Raw genomic sequence first — 25,320 nt, forward strand, 5'->3', positions numbered from 1 at the left:
AAAGCTCGCGTCGATTATTTATTTTTTTTTTTTTTTTTTTTTGTTCAGACTTTTTCTTGCGCAGCTCCTTGTGAGAGGATCTTTTATAGCGCGCGCGCGCACAATACGCGTGAGAGATAATATTGATTTACGAAAGTGCGCGCCGCCGCCGCCGCCGCCGCCTGCGGGAGAAGCGCGTTAATTTGCATGCGATGACGGACGTCTCCTCTCTGCTCGCTGATTTTGTTTTTATTAAGCCCGATCGAGCTCTCTTTTTGCGAAGCTTTTCTCCGTCATCCGCCTCTGGAAGTTTGTATTCAAATTTATTTAGATGAAAGCTCGAGCGAGCCATATCCACGGGTTAGCATGTGAAAGGGATAAGAGGCTATTTTTCGATTATTAAACTCTCTATATGCGTGTCGGATACTTATATACGCACCACTCGCAAAGATCCATTGTATTCGCTCTGCGTATATACAAACAGAATTTATGCCTCGAGCCCTTTATCGTCGCGACGACGCCCATAGGGATCCCTGAGCTTTTTCGGCTGGCGGCTTTGCTCGACGACGCTTTGAGTATTTTACTTTATTATATTTACGCGCAGAGTAATTTGCATTTTTCCATCTTCATTTTATGTTTCCATCTCCACACACTATTGTGCAGAAGATAAAAATCTAACGATGAATGTATATAGGTATATTGATATAATTGATAGGGACGACGGGCGCGACTATAGATTTAAGGTGGCGCTGCTGGCGTATCTTTCTCTCCCGTCACCGCGGTGTGCGCGGAGAGTGAACAGGTGAAAGAAAATATACACCGACAGTTATGTGACGATTCCAAGGAGAATTTTGCCTTTACTTCTTTACTGAGCAACATCGGCTTGAGTTAGAACTTCGGCCAAAATGAAGACTGCATTTATGGTGGCTGAGAAGCCGTCCTTAGCTGCGTCTCTAGCCAATATTTTGAGTAACGGAAGATGCACCACCAGAAAAGGTAGGTTAGAAACGCTGCTGCTGTTGTCTGCTAAAAGGGCGTCTTTTTAACGATTAAGTTATCGCTTACTTCTCTCATCGGAATCAGCAAACTTGTTCGGTGCAACGCGATAAAGTTCAACTGCGTTTTGCTTTGCATCGATTGTTATTAACGACAAATTATTCGTTTTACAAGGTTCCAATGGCTCTTGCTCAGTTCACGAGTGGCTCGGCCAGTTTCGAAGCGAGACTGTCAATTTCAAAATGACCTCAGTTTGCGGGCATGTCATGAGTTTGGACTTTATAGGAAAGTACAATAACTGGGATAAAGTTGATCCCGTAAGTAAAAGATAAATCTTTCTTTTTTGCTTATTCAACTTCTCTAGTTTTTAAATCCTCTTTCATTCCAATCCACAGGCCGAGTTGTTTTCTTGTCCGACTGAGAAAAAAGAGGCTGTCCCCAAGCTCAAAATACCGAGTTTTCTTGCAAAAGAGGGAGGGTATTGCGATTACTTGGTCCTGTGGCTCGATTGTGATAAGGAAGGTGAAAATATCTGTTTTGAAGTTATACAAGCCGTTCAACAAGGATCGACCAGGAGACTTAATCCAAACGTGGGTAGCAAATAATAGAGTAGAGATGACGTGTGTCCTTTATTGAAATAAGACATCCTCTTACAGGATATATGGAGAGCAAAGTTTTCTGCCATTACCGATAAAGATATCAAAGCGGCACTGGCCAATCTTGCCAAGCCAAATGAAAATGAAGCCAGGAGCGTGGATGCTCGGCAAGAGTTGGATTTGCGAATTGGCTGTGCGTTTACAAGGTTCCAGACAAAGTTTTTCCAAGGAAAGTACGGCGATTTGGATGCCTCGTTGATTTCATACGGCCCTTGCCAAACTCCCACCTTAGGTTTCTGCGTCCAGAGGCATGACGAAATCCAAACTTTCAAACCCGATCCATATTGGGTACTTCAGGTCACAGTCAAGACTGCGGACGGCTTGGACGTAGTCTTGAGTTGGAGCAGAGTGAGATCTTTCGATAAGGAAGTAGCCAACATATTTCTAAGCCATGTCAAAGAGCACGACCATGCAACGTGAGTTTCAATTGACAACGCGAATTCGCGAATGGAATTACATAGTGACCTATTTGTTTTTCAGGGTGACGAGCATTCAGAGTACTGAAAAATCGAAAGCAAGACCCATAGCGTTGAACACTGTAGAACTTATGCGAGTCGCCAGTTCTGGACTGGGCATGGGTCCTCATCATGCTATGCAAATCGCTGAACGTCTTTATACTCAGGGTTACATAAGTTATCCCAGAACTGAAACTACCTCCTATCCAGAGAATTTCGATTTAGTGTAAGGAACTAATGTTTTAATCATCCACTCGATTGAATTGGATTTTTAATAAATCACTCGTCTCGCATCAGATCGACTCTGAAGCAGCAGCAGAACAGTTCAGACTGGGGAGATGAAGTCCGTAGAATTTTAAGCTCGGGGATAAGTAAACCAAAAAAGGGACACGATGCTGGCGATCACCCTCCCATAACGCCGATGAAATCGGCCAGTAGAAATGAATTGGACGGTGACTCCTGGAGGCTTTACGATTACATTACGAGGCATTTCATCGCAACTGTAAGCTATTCCGCTAAAATCTGTATCTCCATAACAAGGTAAACTACAATGCAAAATTGTTCAAAATTTTAGCTTGCCAAAGATTGCAAGTACCTCAGCACGACCGCAAAGTTCGAAATCGGAATGGAGACGTTCTCCGTCACGGGACACTCCCTCATAGATCCCGGATACACGAGCCTGCTTACATGGCAGGCGTTAAGCAACAACGAGTCGCTTCCCCGATTTTCCATCGGCGAACGAGTAAAGATCCAAGAGGTATAGCTCTCCACTCACTCAATAAAAAAATCTTCCTCTTTTGCGTAACCAACGACTTAACCGGCTTAATCTTCCAGAGCAAGCTGTTGGAATGCTTTACGCAACCCCCGGACTACCTGACGGAGTCGGAACTGATCACCCTGATGGAGAAGCACGGTATCGGCACCGACGCCTCGATACCGGTCCACATCAACAACATCTGTATAAGAAATTACGTGAACGTCGCGACCGGCAGGAAACTCGTCCCCACCTCGTTAGGCATAGTTCTGGTCCACGGATATCAGAAAGTTAGTTTACTACTGCCTCGCTTTTCTCCCATAGCTTTTTATGCTCAACCGTTAAAAGCTTTCTACAATTCCTTCGAAAACTATTGTAGATCGACCCGGAGCTCGTTCTGCCGACGATGCGCTCCGCGGTGGAGGAACAACTGAACCTGATAGCCCTCGGACGGGCAGACTTTCACGCGGTACTCCAGCACACCGTCGAGATCTTCAAACAGAAGTTCCACTATTTTGTGCAGAGCATCGACGCGATGGACCAGCTGTTCGAGGTTTCATTCTCGCCTCTCTCTGCCTCTGGCAAGTCGCATTCCAGGTGCGTAAAAGAAGAGAAAGACCGTTTTTGTTAAACTATGCGGTCGGACTAGTTGCTTACTCGCCTGTATTGCTTTCAAACAGATGCGGCAAGTGCAGGCGTTACATGAAGTACATCCAAACAAAGCCGTCGCGGTTGCATTGCGCGCACTGTAACGAGACGTACAATCTACCTCAGAACGGTAATATTAGAATCTACAAGGAGTTGAAGTGTCCATTGGACGACTTTGAGTTGCTGTCCTATTCGACGGGCACGAGGGGCAAGAGTTATACTTTCTGTCCTTACTGCTTCAACAACCCACCATTCAGGTTCCTCGGTTTTCTTTGGCTGCTGTAATCTCGTAAATTAAAATTTACTAATGTCGTCAATTTACAGGGATATGAAGAAAGGTTTGAGCGGCTGCAACGCTTGCACGCATCCAACTTGTCCTCACGGACTGAACTCGAACGGACTGTCGAGTTGTTTGGAATGCGAGAGCGGAATTCTGGTACTGGACCCATCGGCGGCTCCGAAATGGAAGCTTGTCTGTAACCGATGCGATGTTATCATCCATCTGTTTGCTGATGCGCACAAAGTCATGGTGGAAGCTGACGAAGTCTGCGACTGCGGAGCTCAGCTGGTTACCGTCGAGTACAAGCAGGTGATTATTCGAAAAAAACTTTAAAAGTAACTAACCATTGATTTTTAGAAACAAGCCTTACGTTCATCAATCTTATTTTAGGACAAGAGCAAGTTACCGAACGAGGCGACGGAGATGACGGGTTGTGTATTCTGTACACCGGCTTTCACTAGCCTCGTCGAGAAGCACCGAGCGGTAGCCTCAAAACCTGTAGCGACCCGAGGTCGTGGACACGCCAAAGGTCGAAGCCGGGGCAAACCTCGCCCGCCCAAGGACAAAATGGCACAGCTGGCTGCCTACTTCGTCTAAGACTCTCCTTACGTTTCGTTTTCTCATCTATACCCCCCACTCGCTTCCAATTAACTCTACGGTAACGATTATGATTTATTTTGCGGAAGGTACCGAAAAATCGTAATACCCTTTTTTTACCGCAATTCATTTAAGACAGTACTAGACAATATACTATGGTGTACCTTATTTGAAATTTGTAACGCTTCTTACGCATGATTCTACGTGTGTAAATAATTCTAGATACTTACGCGACAGTCGTAACAATGTAAACTTTTACTCTGACGATGACTTCCGTACTTCTTTTGATCGGTTTTTATATGTCCTTGGATATATGTAAAATTTACGCGTCAATCTCAAGATTGGAAGAAAGAATCGCTAGGAATCCGTTGAACTTTAGATAATTTTTTCTAACGATTTCTATAACACTATCAGCTAACGCCTAGGGGCATCCTGTTGTACTCGTATATGCATCTGTCCACGCTATTTTCTGCGCAAACGAAGCATAAATTTCGAAACTCTGCGCGTACTTCCCAAAAATATAAGCGTCGTATCTCGCTACGTAGGTACAAACACTGAAGACTGATCCCTCCGAAGAAGAAAAGGTCTGCGGGCAAGATATCTTCGCGTCTTGGGAAAAGACGAAAGAATCTTTCAGGAGTGGAAGGCGCTCGAGCAGTAAGTGGCGTGGACATTGGCGACATTGCGATACCTACTGTTGTATGTAAAGTTTATTGTATACCTATACATTGTATACATATGAAAACACATTTGTAGATCTTTTTGTAACATTTTCCTGTTTCGTTTTTAATAAAGCCACAATAACGCACTCTTTCGTTTTATGTCAAATAGTTTATTTTTTACAGCCTTAACAAATTATGGACACGCGTTTTATAAACAGTTCGTTATAAAAGAGAATTTAATTTGTTAAAAAATAATTTACAAAATCACTTAAAAAGAGTTGGGTCTGACTTTGAACACTTGGTCAAGTGGCGAGTATGCCGAATACTGGTTCGAGGCATAGACATCGTCAGTTTGCAGATCACAGCGCAGGATGACAACTCCGGACGGGTTTACTTTGACCTTAATCTTAGTTTGGGGGGTGAGTACGCCATAGTCGACGTCCTCGTACAAGTCCTGTTAGAGAATAACCAAAACTCGGGTTAGATTCTGCAGCGCACAATTTTCTCGTGCCATTAATCGAAAAGTATGATCTTATTACCTCTACTCTGTATCCACCAGGGTACTGCAGACCCAGTTCCTTGAGTGTGACGGATACATCAGAGGGTGTGCCGTCCGTTCTCCTGTTCAGGAAGGCGATGGCGTACGAGTAGTAGTTTTGGTAAACAGGAGTGATGGGCCTGGCCCAGATTTCAATGCCCTTATGCTGCACAAAAAAATAATTCATTTGATAAATTTCATCCAATATAACAAGCTGACTACGCTCGCGTGTCGGAATTTTAAACATCTGCATAGTCGGCAAATTTACTCATGCAAGCGGCTATAAATACAGGGAAAAAATGACTAATTACGGCTCATTTAACTTTTTCACTAAACTATTACTTATTGATGACAAATTTAATTGCACACTAAAACACTTGCGGCGACGTATTTACGTCGATACTTATTATTTGCTCTTGAAAGTACCATAAAAAGTGTCGTGTGTGCGGAGGCCTGTCGTGCAGTAAACTCACCTTATAAATTCGGCGACCTTGAATTCCAAGAGGATCCTGGTCAACGTCGATAATCTTCTTATTCTGTAAGATAGCTTTGTACTCTGGTCGAATCGTCCTGAGGTCGACGGACATCAGGAGGGGCGCCGCGAGGATAGCCCAGATAGCCATCTGCGTCTTGCTCTGTTCATAGCTCAAGCCGAAGTTGCCGACGATCAGCATGTCTGGGTCGTTCCAGTGACCTGGCCCAGCGTTGGGCACAATCGCGTCTTGATTGTTGCCGTAGTAATCTATAATAGTCTCGACACTGGCCCACGAGTCCTGGATGTCGTCGAAGTTCCTCCACAAGTTACAGTGCTGAATGATTGCAGTGAAGTTGGGCTGGAAGATAAAATTGAAACGGTTTAGCATTCGGAAAAATTTTAATTTCCAGAACAATGACCGTCAAAGAAAGATCTTGACTTTTGCCAGCACGACTTCCTGGTCTTTCATTCGCGAAACTTGTAATTTCGATTCAACTTTCATCTTTTAAAAGAATAACGCAGACTCGCAGCGAAATAATTGTTGTTCTGATAATACATTTTACTCTTGTCGTATGATTTGTCTTTGAAATTACATATTATTACGAAGTAAGCCATACTATTCAAGTTAATAGCAGGTTCTGTCTTTCTTAATATCAGGCTAAATTATCAGCACTTTCTAACTTTCCATTTTCAGTGTGTACATACGAAATTTTTAGGGAAAACCAGCGATTCATATGGATTGTGAAATCACGTGTGTTTGTTTACCTGCATGCCGGCATAAATTTGGTACACTGGCCAACTGCAGGAGTAGATCATCTGTCTTCCAGTTTGGTTCATGTGGAAGCCAAATTCTGGGTAACCTGGGAATGAAAATTAAATTGCTTGAGATGTTTCAGCGAGCCATTGAAAATTTTAATTTGATTCTTATTTTGACTTACCTTGGTCCATCTCACTAGGGTGAGCATAACAGCCATCAAGTTTTACGTAGTCTACGTCCCATGCCGCGAATTGAGCAGCATCATTCTCCATGTACCCAATGACACCTGGATATCCTGCACAAGTGTAGTTACCATAGTCCTCGTAAATACCAAACTTCAGTCCCTTGGAATGAACCTAAGCAGAACCGTTGCAGAGTATTAGTTTTTTTCCTTCTAGAGAGGAGCTTCAGGATGCTACATAATTTCTGTAGTGTCAATCATCTAACTCATTACTTTCGCTGACCATTGCACAACAGAAATTATGTAAGAAATTTTTGTGTGTCTTACGTAATTGGACAAGCTCTTCATTCCGTAAGGGAATCGTTCTCTATCGGGTACAAGATTGCCATTGATGTCGCGCTCTTTCTCCAGCCAGCAGTCATCAACATTGATATATTCGTATCCTACTGCTGCATATCCTTCATTGACAACAATGTCGGCCATTGTCCTGAAGAGCCGGTCACTAAAAAATTTAAAAGGTATTTCTTTTCAATTTCTTTTTATAAATACCTTCTCTAGCATAAAGCAGTAATTTAGCATTACAATAATTGAACAATTGTGCAGTTTGATTAATGTGACAGGCAAAAGAATAGCTTTTAACATTTGAAGATGGGGAAAAATTTATCGAGACATTTGAGAATTCATGGATATAGGCATGGTAGTGTTTATTGCATTTGTAACGGAAGATTGTAAAATTCACATTAGCATCAGTGACCTAGAATCTGTATTTATGTAATGATCACAAGACAAAATCTACATACAGCACTTATAATTCTGTCTTCACACACCTCAAGGACAAAGATGTCCTTGATGGCTGGCTGCACTGAGAGGAAAGTGGTTCAGTTCAGCGAATGCCTTGCTGAAGTCAGTTTGGCACAGAAACTTTTTTTATCCCTGCATCTTTCTTTATTTATTTAATTCATTGCCCATGCATGCAACCTGTTAGACGGGTTTTATATAAAAGCAAGATGCATAAAAAAACATCTGAAATAAAACTGTCCATACTTGATTTGATCTTATCTCCGGGTATTTGCATTAATGACTTCCCAAAATTCAAACATCCCATAGAGCAAACTTGGTTTCTAGAGTGAGAATATCGAATTTATTAGAGAAAAAGTCCTAATGTGGCGAGGCACGCGTTTGTAGCAGGCTTTACATAATTCATCAGTTCAAAAATCAAATCATGATACCCGTATCTCATTACATATCGAGCATTATGAACAGATATAGACGTATCGATAGATTAACAGATTTCCTTTATCGGAAATCTAATATTTGTTTATATCTCTATGAAATTGGAGGCTTGCTCAATTTGTTGCAGATCAAAAGTCATATTTAAAACGAAGTAAACAGATAAAATAATCTAATCTGGTTAATTCATAACATTTGAAATATTACGTTTATATAATAAAATAATTTAGTGCTGGTAAATTTTTATACTCTTTTTTATTTCAGCTATTTGAAAGTGCAACTTTAAGCACAAATAAACTGAACAACTTTCAGGCATAAATCAAAAGCATAAAATCTTTTAATGCCATGCATATAAAAAGTAAATTTATTGTAAATAGAGAGTTGCTACTTCCTTGAATCTCTTTGTTTCTGAAAGGTGAACAGAGCAAATTCATTATAGCAGTTCTGCTGAACAACAGCACACTAACAAGCTGCAGTTGTATCATTGACTTTTGAGTCAGTTTCTTTGTCTTGTTAATTATTTCAAGTTGAATGACAGACGAATCAATAATGAGGAGGCAGACATTTGAAAGAAAAGATGAATCAAGCGCGAAAATGGAATTTTTAAGTGTTCACTTGGCTAAGGAGCAATGCTGTCATTGATCATTAATTCTTTACATAAGTGGTATGCGCACAGCATAATTATGAAGTGATATCAGCATCAGGAAGTGGATGAAAATAAAATTACAGTCAGAATTATAAATCATTTTTTTGCAAGGCCCCATTTAATGACAATAAAGAGCCTGGGAATGGCTAGAAGAGAGAGAGAAAAAGTAGCTGTCTTGGAATATAAGGTACTTTTACTCAACTTTCTTAATGCCATAAAGACCGACATGAATCATACTTCAAAGACTTTAAAGAGCTTTATCCGCGTGACAGCTTGAAACCGATAGCACGTCCAATCTGTGTGTGTTATTTTTTTCTTGCTTACAAATAAAAATAAACATTGGATGAAAATGGGCATTTTAAAACGATAACGGCTGCATATCACGCACACACAGAGTGCACAAATTGGAAACTGCAGTTGAGCTCATGCAACACAGAGATTGAACGGCTGGCTAGCTGCTCACAGGGCAATTTAAAAGAAAGTTTAAAATTCCCATTATGTGAATTTGAGCTACTGGCTCATTAGCATATCACTTTCAAACATCGCGCACTGCACGCGCGCGCGCATAATAATCGTCGATCCGTGCAGCTCTCGGCCGAATCGGCTCTAAACGAGTAGCAGTTATAGATTGAAATAAACAAGCGGCTGCCGCTCACCTTATGCAGTTATCCGGGTCGTTCTTGCAGTCGGTGTTGCAGCGGAATCTCTCCCAGGCGAGCCATCCCATCGGCGGCGTCCTGGCCAGTCCGTTCTCTAGCGCCGACGACCATCCGAGGGCCGCGACCAGCAGCAGGGCCACTACGCTCCAGCTCCTCATGATGCAGACGATTGCGGACACCTGTGCAGCGAGGGGCAGTGCAGAGCAGACAAAAGTCGCGCGTTAACAATCGAAGTTCTGTTGTTGTTGTCCTATCGCTTGTCGAGAGCGCGCTCAGGGGAACGTTGCAGCACTACTCGCCGGCCCGCTTATACTACTCTGCATGGCTCTCGATCTAAGCGTGGCGCTCGAACGACGGACGACGAATGATGCACTGGACACACGATGCAGATGCAGTCGTCGCGTCATTAGGCGCGCGCGCGCGCACACATACGCCTGTATATATATATATACGGCTTTCGTGTTGTCGAGATGTGCAGCAGGCGTAGAGCGGCGGTGGCAGAGGAAGGAGGTACGGATTCACGCGCAGAATTATACTCGTTCGCGGAGAAGCATATTACTAGAATGCAGGTATATACAGTCCTCGCTCAGCGCTCCCGAGAACAAGACTGATCTGATATAAGACCTCGCTGCTCGGCGGCGGCGGCGGCGGCGGCGGCGAGCGCGCTGGCGAGAAGTACTTTCACCCAATGCCCCATTTCATTTTTACCACGAGCCTCACGATCGCGGCTCTAACCAACACAGACGCACCGGCCTTCCATTGTGTATTCGTGTGTGCGTCGTCGTCGGGTACTGGGGACTGGGGGGAGCGCCATCGCCATCGCAGCAGCGCAGCAGCGAGAACTGAGATAAGCAGTAATGCCAGTTCCTTTCGACTTCTATGCACACGGACACACACGGCTACTGCACGTGTGTGCGCCAGCGTGGCTCCGTTTACGGGATAATTACGCCCACCGCCGAGTGGAGTCATGATCCTGGGTGTGGGCGGCCCTCTCAGCGCCTCTTTGTGCCTGTCGCGCTTTGTTCGCGATCTCCTTGTTCCCAGGGACCCGCTCCCTTCGCGTCTACTCGGCTCTCGTCGTCGCCTGCCTGCCTACACCGCGTTGATATACATGTAGTACCAATCCGCGGCTATCCCACCCCCGCCCCCTGCCCCCCCGATGTAGAAACACTCGGCTCGTGAGGTTATGTTACGACCGTCTTTCTCTTTCTGGCATACAGGTGAGCGCGCGAGAGTTACGTTGTTGCTCGTTGCGTACCGATATCTACATCCATACACACGCTACCTGTGTGTATCAGGTCTCGTATTAGCGCAATGCGCGCGTTACATACGATGTACACGAGCGCGGGCTAGGATTTAGCGAGAGCGAATATAATGATTGACGGAACGAGCATATATAGGAGAGAGGAGCAGACGATACGGATCTTCTCTCGCGCGTTGTATATATATATATATATAGGTATGAGAGAGCTTGTGTACACAGAGATCAGCTGAGATCCTTGTCTCGCACGCGACTGGGTATATAATTGGTAATTGCTTCTGCAGCGGCGGAGAGAAATGGGTAATCTCGTTCTTTATATTTTTTTCTTCACTCGCTCGCGGGAATTTGAATGGCGCGAGCGCGTGCCGCGCGTCTATTCTTAGAAGTCGAGAGTGGCTGCACAGATATATAGATATTACAGGCGGCCGTGTATTTTCGCGTCTCGACACGGTCTGCATGAGTTATACTTTGCCGCTGCAGGAGAGAGAGAAGAGAAAAAGCGCACCGCGACGCATAAAACCTGTTCCGAACGAGAGCGAGATCTGCGGATCGTTACTTACCGCGCTCGCGCTTCGATCGGCGAAAATTTTTTACCGGTCGCAGAGAGGAAAAAAAATTCTTTTTCGATAAATACGAGTCCGCGAGCTCTCGGGCGGTTTCTCTTTTTTCAGCCGATTTCACCGCGAGTCGAGCGAACGACCGAGCGTATTGTAATTAGGTTTTTTGGACGATCGCCTTTGTACTGCTGCAGCACTTGTTTGGGGGGGGGGGGAGAATTTCAATCGGATTTCAAGGTTTGAGCGCGCGACGAAAAGCCGTTAGAAATCTCGCGCGATTTAGATATAATTTGAAGGAAAAAAACTTTCTAATTATATATGTTTATTCGCTTCGCGCATACGTAGGAAGATATGCTATTACGCGGCGAACGGAGACATAATTAGCCGCGCCGCGTGAAATCGTCTCGAATGAAGGAAAATTCGGAGCTCCCGCGCTAATCCAAAACGCTCGTACGAGAGAGAGAGAGAGAAAGAGAATCGGCATCGAGTACACGTACGCTCCTCACCTACAGCTCGGATGACTTTTACGCCGGGACTTAGAAAGTGAAAACGTCAGTGAAGCAAAAAGTTCGACATATCTCCCATACGGTATACATATAGGTGGGGGAAGCACACGCCGCCGGGGGGAAAAGGAAATCGCGCGCGAGAGAGCGCTACCTTACACTGCACAGTCTGCTCGCATCGGTATTGCGAGGAGCGCTCCCTTTTTATCGGCGGAGATTAACTCTGCACGCGAAGGATGTCGTCGTCGCGTACCAGATGCGTACGTTTTTTTTTTTTTTTTTTAGCTCGAGGACTTTTTCCCCGCTCCCGCTTTTCTATAATAAGGCTCCGTATAAAAAGCACGCGCTTATCGCGGTCGATCGCGTTCGAGATAGGCGCGAGTGTGCGAAAAAAAGAATCGCGATGACGTCGGCGCATAAACAGCCGCGACGAAGCCCCTGCAGCTCTCGCGCCGTCGGCTTATTAAATTTATAAACTGAATTTATGAAGCCGATGGCGCAGCTCTCGGATATAAATATAAGCGAGAAGCATAGCAACGGCATTGCGCATCTCGCGCGATGTGTTCCAAGGATCGATCGTCGCGCGCGACACTCGTTGAGCTTATACCTGTATACAGGATCGGAAAAACGCGCGGAGCTATCTCGTTCAAGGCGAAAATCCAGAGCTATATATTTTTTTGTCGGGCCTTTTATATATATATATATATATATATATATATATATATATATATATATATATATATATATATATATATATATATAAGGCCCGACAAAAAAAAAGACCTATTATACCTATTAACCGAACGTGCATATACGTATAATATGTTTGGATGTAGTACATATATACATTGGATACTCACGAGCGAACAACACAAACACACCGGCGCACTACAGCTGCAACGTCGCGCGGGCTTCGCGCGAGACTTTGACAAGGCAAAAGAAGCCGCTCTTAATTTATATACACACAGCCGCGCGCTTCTTCGCCCTATCGGATCTCTCGCGGCCGCTACTCACACGCACACGCACACGCGCGCGCGCGCGCGTGTATAGTCGATTTAATCGTTCGTTGACTAGTTAGGCGCGCGGCGGAAAAGTGCGCGGACGATCGCGCTCGGGATCGAGAAAAATGCCGAGACGATCGATCGAGAGAGAAAGAGAGAGCAAATATAGAAAAGCTGCTGGAAAATCAAACTAGCTGCGTTTGTTCGAGATAGAGATCGGCTTATCCTAACTTTTACGCCGTGTATAGCGATATCGGCGAGCGATTTCGATCGGAGATGATATTTGCCGGTGATAAACAGTGGGAGAGAGTCAAAACAAGTCACTCGAGGATAACAGAATTCTCGGTTATACGCAGCTTTTATTATAAAAGGCGTAATTAAAACGACTCTTTGTTTGCTGATCGGTTCCTCTTTATCGCGCGTATGTGGGGCACAGGTCGTTAATACGTCGTTACCCAGTCCGAGCTCGTTCCCTGATATATATATATATATATGTATCAGCGGTGTCGTTGCCATCTCGAAGGAATCCGAGCGGCGAAAGTATATGCATAGTTACGCTCCAGGTGGGAAGGCATTTTCATCGGTCATTGTCTATATACAACACACACATAGTATATACAGAGCGAGCGGATAATTATGCGAAGAAATGACGTCGCTATATAGAGAAAGGCCGTGTGTCCCGCCGTATGGGATTTCGTCTACACATTGTGTTTTATGCGTTTGACCGCGCGAAAGGTGCCAACTAATTCGCGCAGCGTTGCGCAACGTTCCCGGCGCCCGATTAAATGCGCGAGATCGTACATAGTAGATTAATCAATAAATAAACAAATAACCCGCGCGTTGCACGTAACTCCGAGCAAGTTTTATATATACATTCGAGCTCGGACGAAAGTTCGCCTCTTGTGCAGTTTGCTCCTTCGATTTATGCCTTCTTATCGATGGACCGCCGCCGCCGCCGCCGCCGCTCTATGCAAATAGAACTCGAAGATCCGGTCGTCGAGGCAGGAATAAACGCGATTCTGGAAATACCCGATCCAGCTCCGCTCAACAATCTCGAGCTCATCTCTGCGGGCGACTGACCTTCCGCGTCGGCCGCGCTCAATCACTCGGCGATTCGCAGTTGAAGGTCGGTAAAACAATGTTTGCGCGTGCGCTGCGATTCCCGGAACTAAATATTTGCTTGGTAAATCGCAGATTTTCCGACGTCCCTTTTTCACTAGGAGCGCGAGCGGTATATATACATATATACATATATATAGTACTATAGAGGCAATCCAGCGAGGCGCGAGCAAGGCGCAAGCTCGGATCGGGGCTGCGCAGCGGAGCTTGCGCGCGAGTGAGGCAATGGCCGAGAGCGAGCCTCTCGGAGGGGGGCCAGTATCGCGCTTGGCTCCGCCGAGGAATAAGGGTCGACGGGCGACTGCAGAGAGAAGAAGCTGCATTCGAAGCGCGGATCCAGCGCCAGTAGAGGAGGCATCGCGACCTAGGGATAGGCGCGAGGAAGATGACCCGTGCGAGCTGCGAGTCCTCGAGGAGCAGCGGCTCGGCCTCCGCCACGAGCGAGCTGCGATCGAGCGCCGCGTCGTACGAGCGCCTCGACGTCCGCGGACGGCTACGGACGGCCGCTCAACTCTGTCCCGCTCCCACCTGTCCCCAGCTCCGAGTGAGTATATGAGAATATGAGCAATGGCGGCTTGCAGCATCGATCCGCGACGCGACTCCTGGGGGGGGGGGGGGGCAGCTCTCGTCTGTCAGTCGAGTCGGCGACGTATAGGGGCGGGAAAACTATACGTTATCGATCAAAGTGTCGTTGACATAAGTGAAATGCGCGATGCACCAGCGCAGAGAGAGAGAGAGAGAGAAAGACGTGTCTATTTTCGCCGCGCGCGCGCGTACCTATATATAGCTGTGTGCGCAGACGGACGCACGTGCGCGCCGCATCCTCGCCATTGATCCGCGCGAGGCTCCTCCGAGCAGAGGCGTCTCGGAGCGCTAGCTCCTGTAAGTAGGGCGGCGCGGATGAATCGATACTCGGCGGCGGTTTCATTCATGCTCGCTGTGTGCGAGCGAGCGCGCGCGGGGTTCACGCACACGCGTCGACGAGCTTCGGACGTCAGCAGCTCCTCCCCCCCCCCGACCCCACGGGACACTTTGCGCGTTTATTATTAACCGAATCGATATGCGCTGCTGCAGTTGAGGAAAAAGCAAAAGCCGGTCCATGACGATTTATCGTCAGCTCGCGCGTAATCTCGTTGACGTGCAGCTTCCGCTGCAGCGGCTGAATAGCGCGTCCGCGTGTTTGCGCTTTCTTACAACGAGTATCGATCAGCTTCCTTCTACGTGCTGTGTAGCTATACCGATCTCTCTTTCTCTCTCTTTCTCAGCCGGTATAATAGACGGTCAGGGATTATTATCCAATCGATGAGCGGCTTACAGAAATTCAACAATATACATTCGAAAATCAAGCCTTTCGCATTTTTCCTCGGCCATTGTCGGCATTGTGTGGAACTTTGCGTCCTCTTAAAACTCTAGAATATTATCTGGTTGCGCGATCCTCGAGGCTGATCCGATGATTGCGCTGACATTGACCGACGCGCGAAATCGATAGAGCCGCGATTATTTTTAATAACTTTTAATAACGAAACAGCGCTGCAATGAGATATATAATACGAGCAAGAAGACGTGCGTCCGAATGAGGCCGACGATCTCGTGGAGGGCGGGGAGGTCAAAAGCGCTCTCGGTCTATTTTCCGCTAATTGGACGCGACGCCCCGGGTTTTTTCATTTTTTTCAAGCAAATTGCGGAGGGACCTTGGATCGTCCGAAATCGCTCAATTTACAGCCGGCGCTCATTACGATTTCAATAATGCGCTTCTTCCATTACACGCCAATGACACTATTAATTCCTTCGAAGAAGCTCCTCGCTCGCATCGTAAGGCCGCGAGAGAAGAGGTAATGGATCCTCGAAAATTGTGGCAATTCTCGCGTAAAATAATCGACGACGAAAAGTCAATCTGGCACGGAGGCATCACGGCAATTAGCCGCTAATACCCTCGCCCGCGCGCAATTACAACGACGCGACGATAATTTACCCTCGACGGCCGCGGTTATTATCGCGCGCGCGCGAGAACAGCGAAAGTACCGCTGCTGCGGCGCTCTTGCGTCTCGTTGACATTGGAGCGGCTCGATTTTCTCTCGACATCTCGGCGAATTCGAAAGTCCGCTGATTCGCCGGGAGCGTTCAGTTGCGCGATCTAGTTGTACCTGATGGGAACAGAGAGAGAAAGACGATTCGCGAGAGGGATCTAGGTCAGCCTTCGGAAGCGACGTACGCGCTATTGCGAGACCCGTTGTCTACTCGCCGCGCGTGTGTGTGTGTGTGTGGCTTTTCGGTGAGCGATCGAAAACAACACAGCAGCAGCGCTGATGGCTCTTGCGCCAGATTCGCTCGCCGCGAGAGCTGCGGTTATACGAGCCATTGTCCTCTTCTCGGCGCGCTTTTTGCCCGCGCGGCTCTATTCTAATTCGCCTGAAAACACCGGGGGCAAAGAGCCCGGTTAGTTTCGCGGTTGGGGGCCGTAAAACGCGAGGAGTTTTCCGTCGGACGAATTTTCCAGATGCAGATAGACTCGTTCGCTTTTATCGATAGAATCGCTTTGTTTGCGCCCGCGGTCGCGGCAAAAGTGCCCAATCAAAGTAAGCTTCGTACGGAGATTAGCTAACTTAACTTTCCGGAGGAAGTGGCAAAGTTTAAGTAAAAAGTAGCTCTCGCGCGACCAACGAGTGCCTCCGAAAAATGTCGGGCGCATCCGCCGCCGACGAGTCGATCGAAGCGCGCAGCTTCCGTAAGCCGGCTATAGGCAAGGGGGAGAAAAGGGACGTCCTCGCAGGTGGCCTTCCGTAACTTCCATGATGCCAGCGCTATTCATAGCCGCGAGCTTTTGCGGCTTTGTGAAATTTTTTTATACTACGCGAACAATTGCTCCCACCTGTCGAGCGCGTGCAGCCCCTCCAGTCGGCCTGCGCGCGGACACGGCGCGCGAGGCCGACACGAGGGCGGCACTAGAGCGGAGCCGAGCTGCCGAGCTTAGTAGAGGTCGAGCCTCGGGCTGCACTCGATGGCTGCCTCCGCGGCGCTCGAGCTGGCCATGTTCCTCGAGGTCTGCCGGCCGTACCTCGAGTCGAGCCAGTCGGCGCGCCGGCCCCGGGGCCTCTGCACGCTCTGGGCCATGCTGACCTTCTTGCGCACCGAGGAGGCCGGCCCGGAGTTTGCGCGCTGGTGCCAGAGGTACCGCCTGGCGCACCTGCGCGACCGGGACGAGGACGGGCCGAGCGTCGGGTCAGCGGGCTTCCGCCGGCTCCAGGGCCTCGAGCGCAAGCTCCTCCGCGTGCTCAACGACTACTTCTACTGCGGCCTCTGCCTGCCGCCCAACGACCTCGCCCTCTGACTCCTCCCCCCACCCCCGATTTTGTTGCAGTAGCGGTAGAAAGGCAGCATGTCCGAGAGCGACGGCGAGCAGGCGGCCAGGTCGCTCGCCCTCGAGCAAGCTTACGTGCACGAGGTGTACGAGCAGTGCGCCACCGACGGGACGGCCCAGGGCAGGCACTGGCCCCGCATCCAGCAGTTCCTCGAGGAGCTCGAGCCCGGCGCGCTCGTCTGCGACATCGGTGCGTACGCGCAGAGCCGGCACTCTGGCCGACTTGTTGCGCGCTATTTACTAACGAGCGGACTTTCCAGGCTGCGGAAACGGCAGGTACCTCGGCCTCAACCGGAGCGCGTTCAAAGTCGGCGCGGAGCGCTGCCAGAGGTTCGCCAGCATCGCGCGCCACAAGGAGAACGAGGTGCTCGCCTGCGACAACCTCTCCCTGCCCTTCCGGGACGAGAGCTTCGACGCGGTGCTCTCGATCGCGGTGGTCCACCACTTCTCGACTACGGAGCGCAGGGTGCGCGCCCTCAAGGAGCTCGCCCGGGTCCTCCGGATCGGGGGCCGCCTCATCATCTCCGTCTGGGCGATGGAGCAGAGGCACCGCAAGTTCGAGTCGCAGGACGTCCTGGTGCCCTGGCCCAAGCCCTACTGCCTCAGCTCGTCCGGCAGTCCGATTAAGCCCCGGGCGAGCACCTGCTCCGAGGACAGGCAGCACCGGGCCCAGAGCTACCTCCTCTCCAAGGGGTGAGTGCGGCTTACTCTTCCTCTTCATTCGTTCATCCGCTGCCGCCTCGGCTCTACTCGTAGCTACTACTCACCCTATATACTTGTACTCAAGGAAGGGCAGCAAGCCCAGGAGCTACTGGATAGACCCGATATTCAGCCCCTCGCCCTCGAGCAGCAGCCTCTCCAGCCCCAACGAAACCTGCTACAGCTTCTTCCGACGAGCCCTGCAGGTCAGTCGGACAAACGAGTGAGACGCGTAATAGTCATAACACGTCCTAGCTATCGGCTTTTAAACGGGACAAACGCATCGATCCGCAGAAACTGGCGGGCGGCCGTCGCAGCAGCGGCGCCTGGCTCCTGGACAGCTGGCAGGCCAACGGCGGCAAGCAGCAGCGGAGCCGGGACGAGGACGAGGGCGACCTGGATGACCTGCCGATCGAGCTGCGCCGGCTCGAGGACCCGGCCTCGCTCAGGCTCGCCGCGAGCGCCAACTGCAGCGCTGCCCCACCGCAGCAGCACTCGGACAGCCTCGGCGTCAAGTCCAGGAGCCTCGGCAGCATCGTCGAGGTGCAGCGGCTCGAGCTGGCGCGCTCCAGCTCGAGCATACCGGGCCTCTGCGGCGAGCCGCGGGAGCCGCAGAAGCAGGAGAGCCTGCAGCAGAGGCAGGGACTGTCCCCGGCCTCCTCGAAGCCCCGGCTGGTCAAGCAAAAGAGCCACTTGCTCGACGAGGCCTGCTGTCCGGAGGCTCCTGAGAACACTGCCACGGAACCGAGCCTCGGGGACATCCCGGAGCTGCAGGTTGTTACCCTGATCCTCTCTCTCTCTCTCTCGTACCGATGTCGTGCTTATCAGGCGCGATGACAAGCCCCGCTTGACCGACAGGTGGAGCCGAGCGCGGAGCAGAGGCTGCCGCGCCGCGGAAAGGTGCAGAAGCAGAGCTCGATGAACGAGGAGCTCATGTCGATCGAAAGACTGAAGGAGCGCGAGAGCGTGCGCCGCAACATAACGAAGCAGGCCTCGCTGAACGAGGAGCTCATCTACAAGAGCCGGCCGACCTTCGAGGCGTTCAGGGACAGCCTCTACTCGGGCAGCGCCAGCAAGCGCTTCCAGCTGCTCAAGAGTGGCCTTAGCAGCCGCATCAAGCAGTCCACCAGCAACATCGAGAAGGTCTCGGGCATGTCCATCAAGAACGGCTTCGTCCGGATACTCCAGGTTGGTTACGAGCGATATAACGTACGCTACTAATCCTTCGGCGTAACGGCGAATGAATGTTTCGACGCTCGCAGAGCTGGAAGTCGACCGAGAGCCCGTCGACGACGACGACGACGACGGCGCTGCTGAAGCGCGAGGGCCTCGAGCCGATCGAGCGCCGGCTCTCCCGCGAGGACGGCTCCGACTCGTCCAAGGACAGCAGTCTGCAGAGCGACACGAGCGTCGACTCGGAGGACAGCTTCGCCTCGGTCATCTACGTGCCGAAGAAGAACTCGAGCCCGCTGACCGAGGCCGCCGCGGCAGCCGTCCTCGGGCCGCCGCTCCAGCCCTCGGGCCCGGGCTACCAGCTGAACACGACCTCGGCGCCGCCCTCGCCGCGCCTCAAGTACGCCCCGGAGCTCGCGACGGCCCGGCGCCACACGCGGCTCAAGCTCATGTCCGTGTCGCCGCTGCTCAAGCAGTTCCCCGCGACGAGCAAGAGCCTGCCGCCGCCCAGTCCGCCGGGGCTCTCGCCCAGGAGCCTCAACCAGGCGAACATGCGGCCCTTCTTCTCCGGGAACGAGGCGGCCCCCAGCAGCGACAGGGCCTCGCTGCCCGAGCGGATCGCCGAGGCGAAGAGGTCCTTCGACAGCCAGCCGCTGCCCGGGATGCCGCCGACCCGGCCGGCCAAGCCCCCCGAGGACGGCTCGGCCCTGATCGGCCTCATCACCGAGCCGACAGACGAGGACGAGGAGAGCCGGCGCAACCGGCTGGACCAGATCAAGGAGCTGCTGCTGCGCCAGAAGCCGGGCTTCGCGAGCCGCGCCAAGCCGGCCTTCCCGCTGGTCCGGCGGGCCAGCACCGCGAGCCCCGGCCGCCTGGAGAAGGCGAGCAAGGTGCTGCCGAGGCTGCTCTCCCTCGAGCTCTTCAACCCCGAGACCGACGACCTGGACAGCGACTCGAGCGGCGTCAGCTCACCCGAGTCCGTCGGCTCGGTCATCAGCGTCATCTCCGACGAGCGCTACGCCAAGAGCGGCAAGGAGCCCGGCGCCAACGGCAGCCAGTCCGGGGAGTCGGGCTCGCCGAGCCTCAAGCTGCTCGAGGCCGCGGCCAACGTCGCCAGCTCGCTCGAGGAGGCCGTGGGCGCGCTCATCCAGCAGAAGCAATCCAAGCCCGCGGCGAGTCCGGGCCGAAAAATGTCTACGGCCGTGACCTGCAGCCAGGTGAGTAGCCCTAACGTCGATACTCGACGGAGCGCGCTGGACGAGCACATCTCGCCGGTCGAGAGCACGTGGAACGAGGAGTGCAAGAGGCACCTCGTCGACCTGACGGACCGGCTCAGCGGGAGCCTCGTCCACGAGATCGACCAGTTCTGCCGCAGGAGCAGGCTCGCCGACGAGGCCCAGCCGAGCAAGCCGAGCAAGCCGAGCTCCGATCGGTGAGTGAGCGCGCGCCCCTAAAAAGCGAAAAAGCGACCTCCAGAATTTCAATCGGGCCCGACCCAACTTACAGCCGGAGCAGCCTCGAGCAGTGCCACGCGCGTCAGGCCCCCGACTGCGGCGAGCCGGACGATGATAGTAAGCGCCGGACGAGTGGTAGCACCGACGAGGCCGAGCAGCAGCACGGCAACTCGATCGAGTCGAGCGACATCGGCGACTCGATCGAGAACACGATCAGCAGCGAGGCCAGCAGCCAGCCCGAGTCGCTGAGGACGCGGCGCTTCTGCACCGGCAGCACCGCCTCGCTCGCCTCCTCGAGCCTCGCCACCGAGCAGCCGGCCCGGGTGAAGCTAGCCGCGCAGGCCCGCTCCGCCTCCGAGGAGATACCCCCCAGGCACCAGCGGCACCCGGCCCTCGCTCAGCAGCAGCACCACCACCAGCAGCAGCACCAGCAGCAGCACCAGCAGCAGCACCAGCGGACCGCCGGCCTGAGCAACGGCACCCTCAGCAACGGCACCCTCAGCGGCTCCTCCTCCCAGGAGTCCCTGCCCTCGGACCAGATCACCTATCACCAGTACTACCACGTGTTCCGGGAGGGCGAGCTCGACCAGCTGATCAACAAGTACGTGGAGAACCTGCACATCATCTCCTCGTACTACGACCACGCGAGCTGGTGCATCGTCGCCGAGAAGGTGCAGGTCTGGACCATATGACTGCTGCTGGAAATCTATCGTCGCCGCGTTATTAGCTAGTTATTGTTCTACGCGTAGCTACCCTTAACCGTTTCTTCTGATATTATGCACGAATCACGGACTCGATCATTTTTTATTATCATTATTGTTCGACGTTACATTTGATACTTTGGTGACTCGAGCAATTTGTAACTTTTTATAAAACACTTGTAGCAGTACACTATCTCGCTCGCTAATCGCGTCGACTCTCGGCTTCGAGGCGAAGACTCGAGTACGTTATAAAATATTGCGACAAACTCGGCTTTCATCGTCCCAGAGCAGGATTATCACTACCGCCTCGAGATCTACGATATATGAGAATTCTTAGGACGTAGCTAGTAGTGCGACAAAGGCTATCGGAAAAAATGTTTTCTACTTGAAAAAATTGACAATCCTCGTTAAAAGTCTATATACCGAATGTCTGAAATATAGGAAGGATAGCGAGGAAAATAAAGTGGAGAATCTTAACACACGAGAGATAATAATTAGGAAAACCAAAAAGTGTCTATCTCAAGGTAATGCCAGCGAGCGTCAACCTTCTCAATATACGCATTCATTATATACGATGCGCGCGCCAAGGATCGGCTCTCTCAATATTTCCTCTTCTTTTTTCTATATCAACGTCCGCATAAACGCGCATACACTCGACTTGAGAGATCGAGGCAGACATAAATATATCCGACGCGCATAGAAGCTCTTGTAACACTATATACGCTCTAATAATCACGTTGTAGGCTCAACGTTATATAGCTATATATATATATATATTACGATATAGTCAAGTAAGCGCCACTCTGTAAATATGTAATATACAAGTGTCATTGTACAAGGAACAACAAGCGGAACAACGCCCTCGACGTAAGCGCACGCGTTCTTAAACCATAGTCCCTTGTAACCTGTATAGTTGCATACACACCGAGAGATGCGTGCGAGCTTTTTTCGTAGTCACTCGCTCGCAGGGCGCACAAGCCCGCATTATGTATCTATGTTTACTGCATCGTATGTCGACTCGTTCGGTTGCGTGAGTGAGCTTGTACTGTCAAGTGACGCAACTATTCTACACCGATGATGCAAGCTTATACAATATATCCTCCGTTTTCCTTTCTAGCTAGACATGTACGTTATATACGTATACTATAATACATAGATTAGTGCCACCGTATAGAACTAGCTGATATGCGTATAAACGATCACGCTTCGCTATCGGGGGTCGGGAATTTTTCTTTGGAGGAACTGTCTTTGTCGCGGGGGGGGGGAGGAGGAGGATTAATTTTCGTTGACGTTACGTTGAACAAGCCGTCGCGTTATATCGGCGCGACGAGAACCACGGACAATATGTACATATGTTTAAACATATTGCGTGCGTATATCAATGATATATACAATATGCGTAAGTATAGGAAGTAATTTTTTAACGAGCAAAAAAAAAAAAAAAAAAAAATAACGAATTATCGAATTAGTGTAAAAGGAAAAGGTTGAAAATTAACGTTGACATCGTTTGAACCTGAGATTATCTTATCCAGTTCCTCCGAAAATTGTCCGGCGACGCGTCTTCGGGCCGGCAATAGAAATGACGAAACGATATTAGCATCGAAATTTAAAATTGTACTTGCAAGACATTCCCAAGAATTCAAAACTTGTTTCCTTTATTTCAAGTGCCTACATTCTAAGCTGAACTTGCAAGTCGAAGCTTCGGATAATATCGTTTCGCGCACGCACACACACACACACACGCGTCCCGAAGACGCTGATTGCGCGCGAGAAACGAAAACTCTAGTCAAGGCTCTAATCGAGACGACCTGCGCGTCTCCCGCACACAACGCGATATATACACTGTACTGAACGCAGGTGTAACGTATAATATTTAGAAAAATAAAGCAGGAAAAAGCTGACAATGCATAACGAAGAGAGAGAGAGAGAGAGAAAGAGGACACGCGATCGATGAGTCGGGTACAGTATAGGCGAGTTTTTATCGATAAACAAACTATATAAATGCGTATACGTAGACGCAGAAATATTAAAACTATATACAATTGATGCGCGAGAGGGGATCGAAGTAATGTTAAAGCAAACCGCAAAGAATAACCAACTAAACTTAAATTATTTAACGATGAAACCAAAAACCGCGCGAGTTCATATATATATATATATATATTATACACTCACACAAAGTAGTCAGCAGCTTCTCGGGGCAGCCGTTCATTTGTGCCGATCGCGCAAGTTAGTTCTATATTGTCTACTAAACTATCGAAAGGGAGAGCGCGAGCGGAGTGAGAGAGAGAGAGACAGAGCGATTGTAAACACATTTGCAACTCCACCGTTCTCGTATATATATATATACCAATAGGCGCGTTCGTTCGGAGCTTTAGCGAGGAGAAAAGGATTGATTACACCGAAATGCACCATCATCGCGCGCGAGTAGAAAATAATGTCGCTGACGAGAGAGACGCGCCTGTGGAGCTCTGAGAAATGGACTCGTCTGATGCAGGGCCCAGCCACAGTCGGACTACTCGTGACGAATGCGAAAATAAAGCATAATTATTGTCGGACCGATGCTCAGACAATTCACTCTCTCGGAGCTTCCGCAGCTGACCTCTGTAAGTGTACCGGCTTGCGGAAAAAACAATAAACTATAAGAACAAGTTTAACGCTAAAACATACGCACTCACATACATATATATATATATCCCGCCATATCGGATAAGAAGGACACAAGAGCGATATTGTACGTTGCATCGAGCCAAGTTTCTCGTAGAGGCTTCGTTCGACTGTTGTTTAAAGCTAAAGCAAAAAGAAAGAACTAACAAATTTAATGCATATAACAGAGAATATATAAATATACAATAAAACAAATTGCAGGACGGCCGGTTCGAAGCATAAATGCGAATAAAGAGAAAATCCACATTAATAGGTATATGCGAAATAAGCAAATAAAAAGATGAAATAATTAAAGTATGAATATAAAAAAAAAACTCGTTGCGAAGTTAAGTTTTATATCTAACGACCATGCGTATTATTAATATTATACAAAAAAAAAAAAAAGATTAAATACATGATGAATATATTACACACACACGCACACACACACACACGAACGAGGGTTCCACGCTGAAATTGTGATATTTCTATGAGAATCAGCGAAAAGCAGAACAGCAAAAGAAAATTGTAGCCAGCAAAATATCGAGTGAATTATTCAAGTGAAAATTGTACAACAGCTAATCAGTCGCTCTATGTAGTCGAAATTGCAAGCAAACGAACGAGATTTATTCTAGGCTTCTCTATACAACTCTGAACTTCACATTTCTCTCTATATTTATCTGCGAAGCAAGAAAGACTCCTGATCGTCTATACCTGCCTGCCTATATACTCCTCGACATATCAATGCCGTTTATTATATACTTTTTCTCGAGCCTCCCTTTTCCCACGAGTCAGTCGCGCAATTGCGGGAGTTTGCGTGGGAAATTTTCTTTGTCACTGTGATAACGCGTTTCCTTGCATTCTTCGTCCGACGGCGTATCATTTAAATGGAAATCGCTCCGAAAATAATTTCGAGTTGAAAACGATCCCACACTTGTATCCCTACCTCATCACTACCATACTCACGCAGTGTACTTCTCGAGATATACATATAATTAAAGAGTATATGACATATACACGTATGGTTATATACAAAATATCCAAGAAAAACTATAAAAGCACGAATATCGAAGGAAATAAAGAGCGCGGAGAGCGCAAGGGAGGCGAGAAAAGACGAAACGAGTATCACAGCACTAGGCGAGCGATAAGAAAGACTTGAGAAAGACGCAGCAGACTAAGTGAATTTTCTACTCGCGAACCCATGACAGCTGGGCTAGCTGCGCTGACCGCAAAGACAAATAAAAATATTAACAAACCAAGTGCGTAAGACGAGGAGCGAGCGTGTAGCCGACGAAATATCCAGGCCCAAATACTAGCTTAAACTAATAATTATAA

The 25,320-nt window shown here is 49.2% G+C and overlaps 3 protein-coding genes across 6 annotated transcripts; 2 read left to right on the forward strand and 1 right to left on the reverse strand.

The window, feature by feature from the left end:
* The first annotated feature begins 745 nt into the window (after positions 1-745).
* On the forward strand, positions 746-5,176 carry LOC100117184 (DNA topoisomerase 3-beta-1). The gene is made up of 12 exons (XM_001606727.6): positions 746-975; positions 1,150-1,292; positions 1,371-1,565; positions 1,632-2,047; positions 2,112-2,312; positions 2,384-2,588; positions 2,661-2,843; positions 2,921-3,130; positions 3,220-3,437; positions 3,521-3,745; positions 3,813-4,077; positions 4,159-5,176. The coding sequence occupies exons 1-12, from the start codon at positions 885-887 to the stop codon at positions 4,363-4,365; spliced, it is 2,559 nt and encodes an 852-aa protein (XP_001606777.1). The 5' UTR covers positions 746-884; the 3' UTR covers positions 4,366-5,176.
* Positions 5,177-12,784, reverse strand: LOC100117222 (alpha-N-acetylgalactosaminidase). 2 transcript variants are annotated; one of them, XM_001606749.5, is made up of 8 exons: positions 12,695-12,784; positions 9,511-9,692; positions 7,306-7,480; positions 6,979-7,153; positions 6,806-6,900; positions 6,039-6,398; positions 5,567-5,731; positions 5,177-5,481 (listed from the first exon to the last, which is right to left on the reverse strand). In XM_001606749.5, the coding sequence occupies exons 2-8, from the start codon at positions 9,669-9,671 to the stop codon at positions 5,296-5,298; spliced, it is 1,317 nt and encodes a 438-aa protein (XP_001606799.1). In that variant the 5' UTR covers positions 9,672-9,692; positions 12,695-12,784; the 3' UTR covers positions 5,177-5,295. The 2 variants fall into 2 exon arrangements, with proteins under 2 accessions (XP_001606799.1, XP_008206399.1); XM_008208177.4 differs by lacking the exon at positions 12,695-12,784 and having other exon boundaries at positions 9,511-10,602.
* Positions 12,785-14,199: 1,415 nt separating this feature from the next.
* LOC100122258 lies at positions 14,200-24,398 on the forward strand. 3 transcript variants are annotated; one of them, XM_031927520.2, is made up of 8 exons: positions 14,200-14,498; positions 17,313-17,502; positions 17,573-18,005; positions 18,100-18,217; positions 18,306-18,785; positions 18,870-19,199; positions 19,274-20,616; positions 20,691-24,398. In XM_031927520.2, exons 2-8 carry the CDS (start codon positions 17,331-17,333, stop codon positions 21,328-21,330), a joined length of 3,516 nt encoding a protein of 1,171 aa, XP_031783380.1. In that variant the 5' UTR covers positions 14,200-14,498; positions 17,313-17,330; the 3' UTR covers positions 21,331-24,398. The 3 variants fall into 3 exon arrangements, with proteins under 3 accessions (XP_031783380.1, XP_032454266.1, XP_031783381.1); XM_031927521.2 differs by lacking the exon at positions 14,200-14,498 and adding an exon at positions 17,007-17,122; XM_032598375.1 differs by lacking the exon at positions 14,200-14,498 and having other exon boundaries at positions 16,947-17,502.
* Positions 24,399-25,320: the final 922 nt, after the last annotated feature.

This window comes from Nasonia vitripennis, chromosome 3 (genome assembly GCF_009193385.2).
Source record: "Nasonia vitripennis strain AsymCx chromosome 3, Nvit_psr_1.1, whole genome shotgun sequence".
NCBI classification, from domain to species: domain Eukaryota; kingdom Metazoa; phylum Arthropoda; class Insecta; order Hymenoptera; family Pteromalidae; genus Nasonia; species Nasonia vitripennis.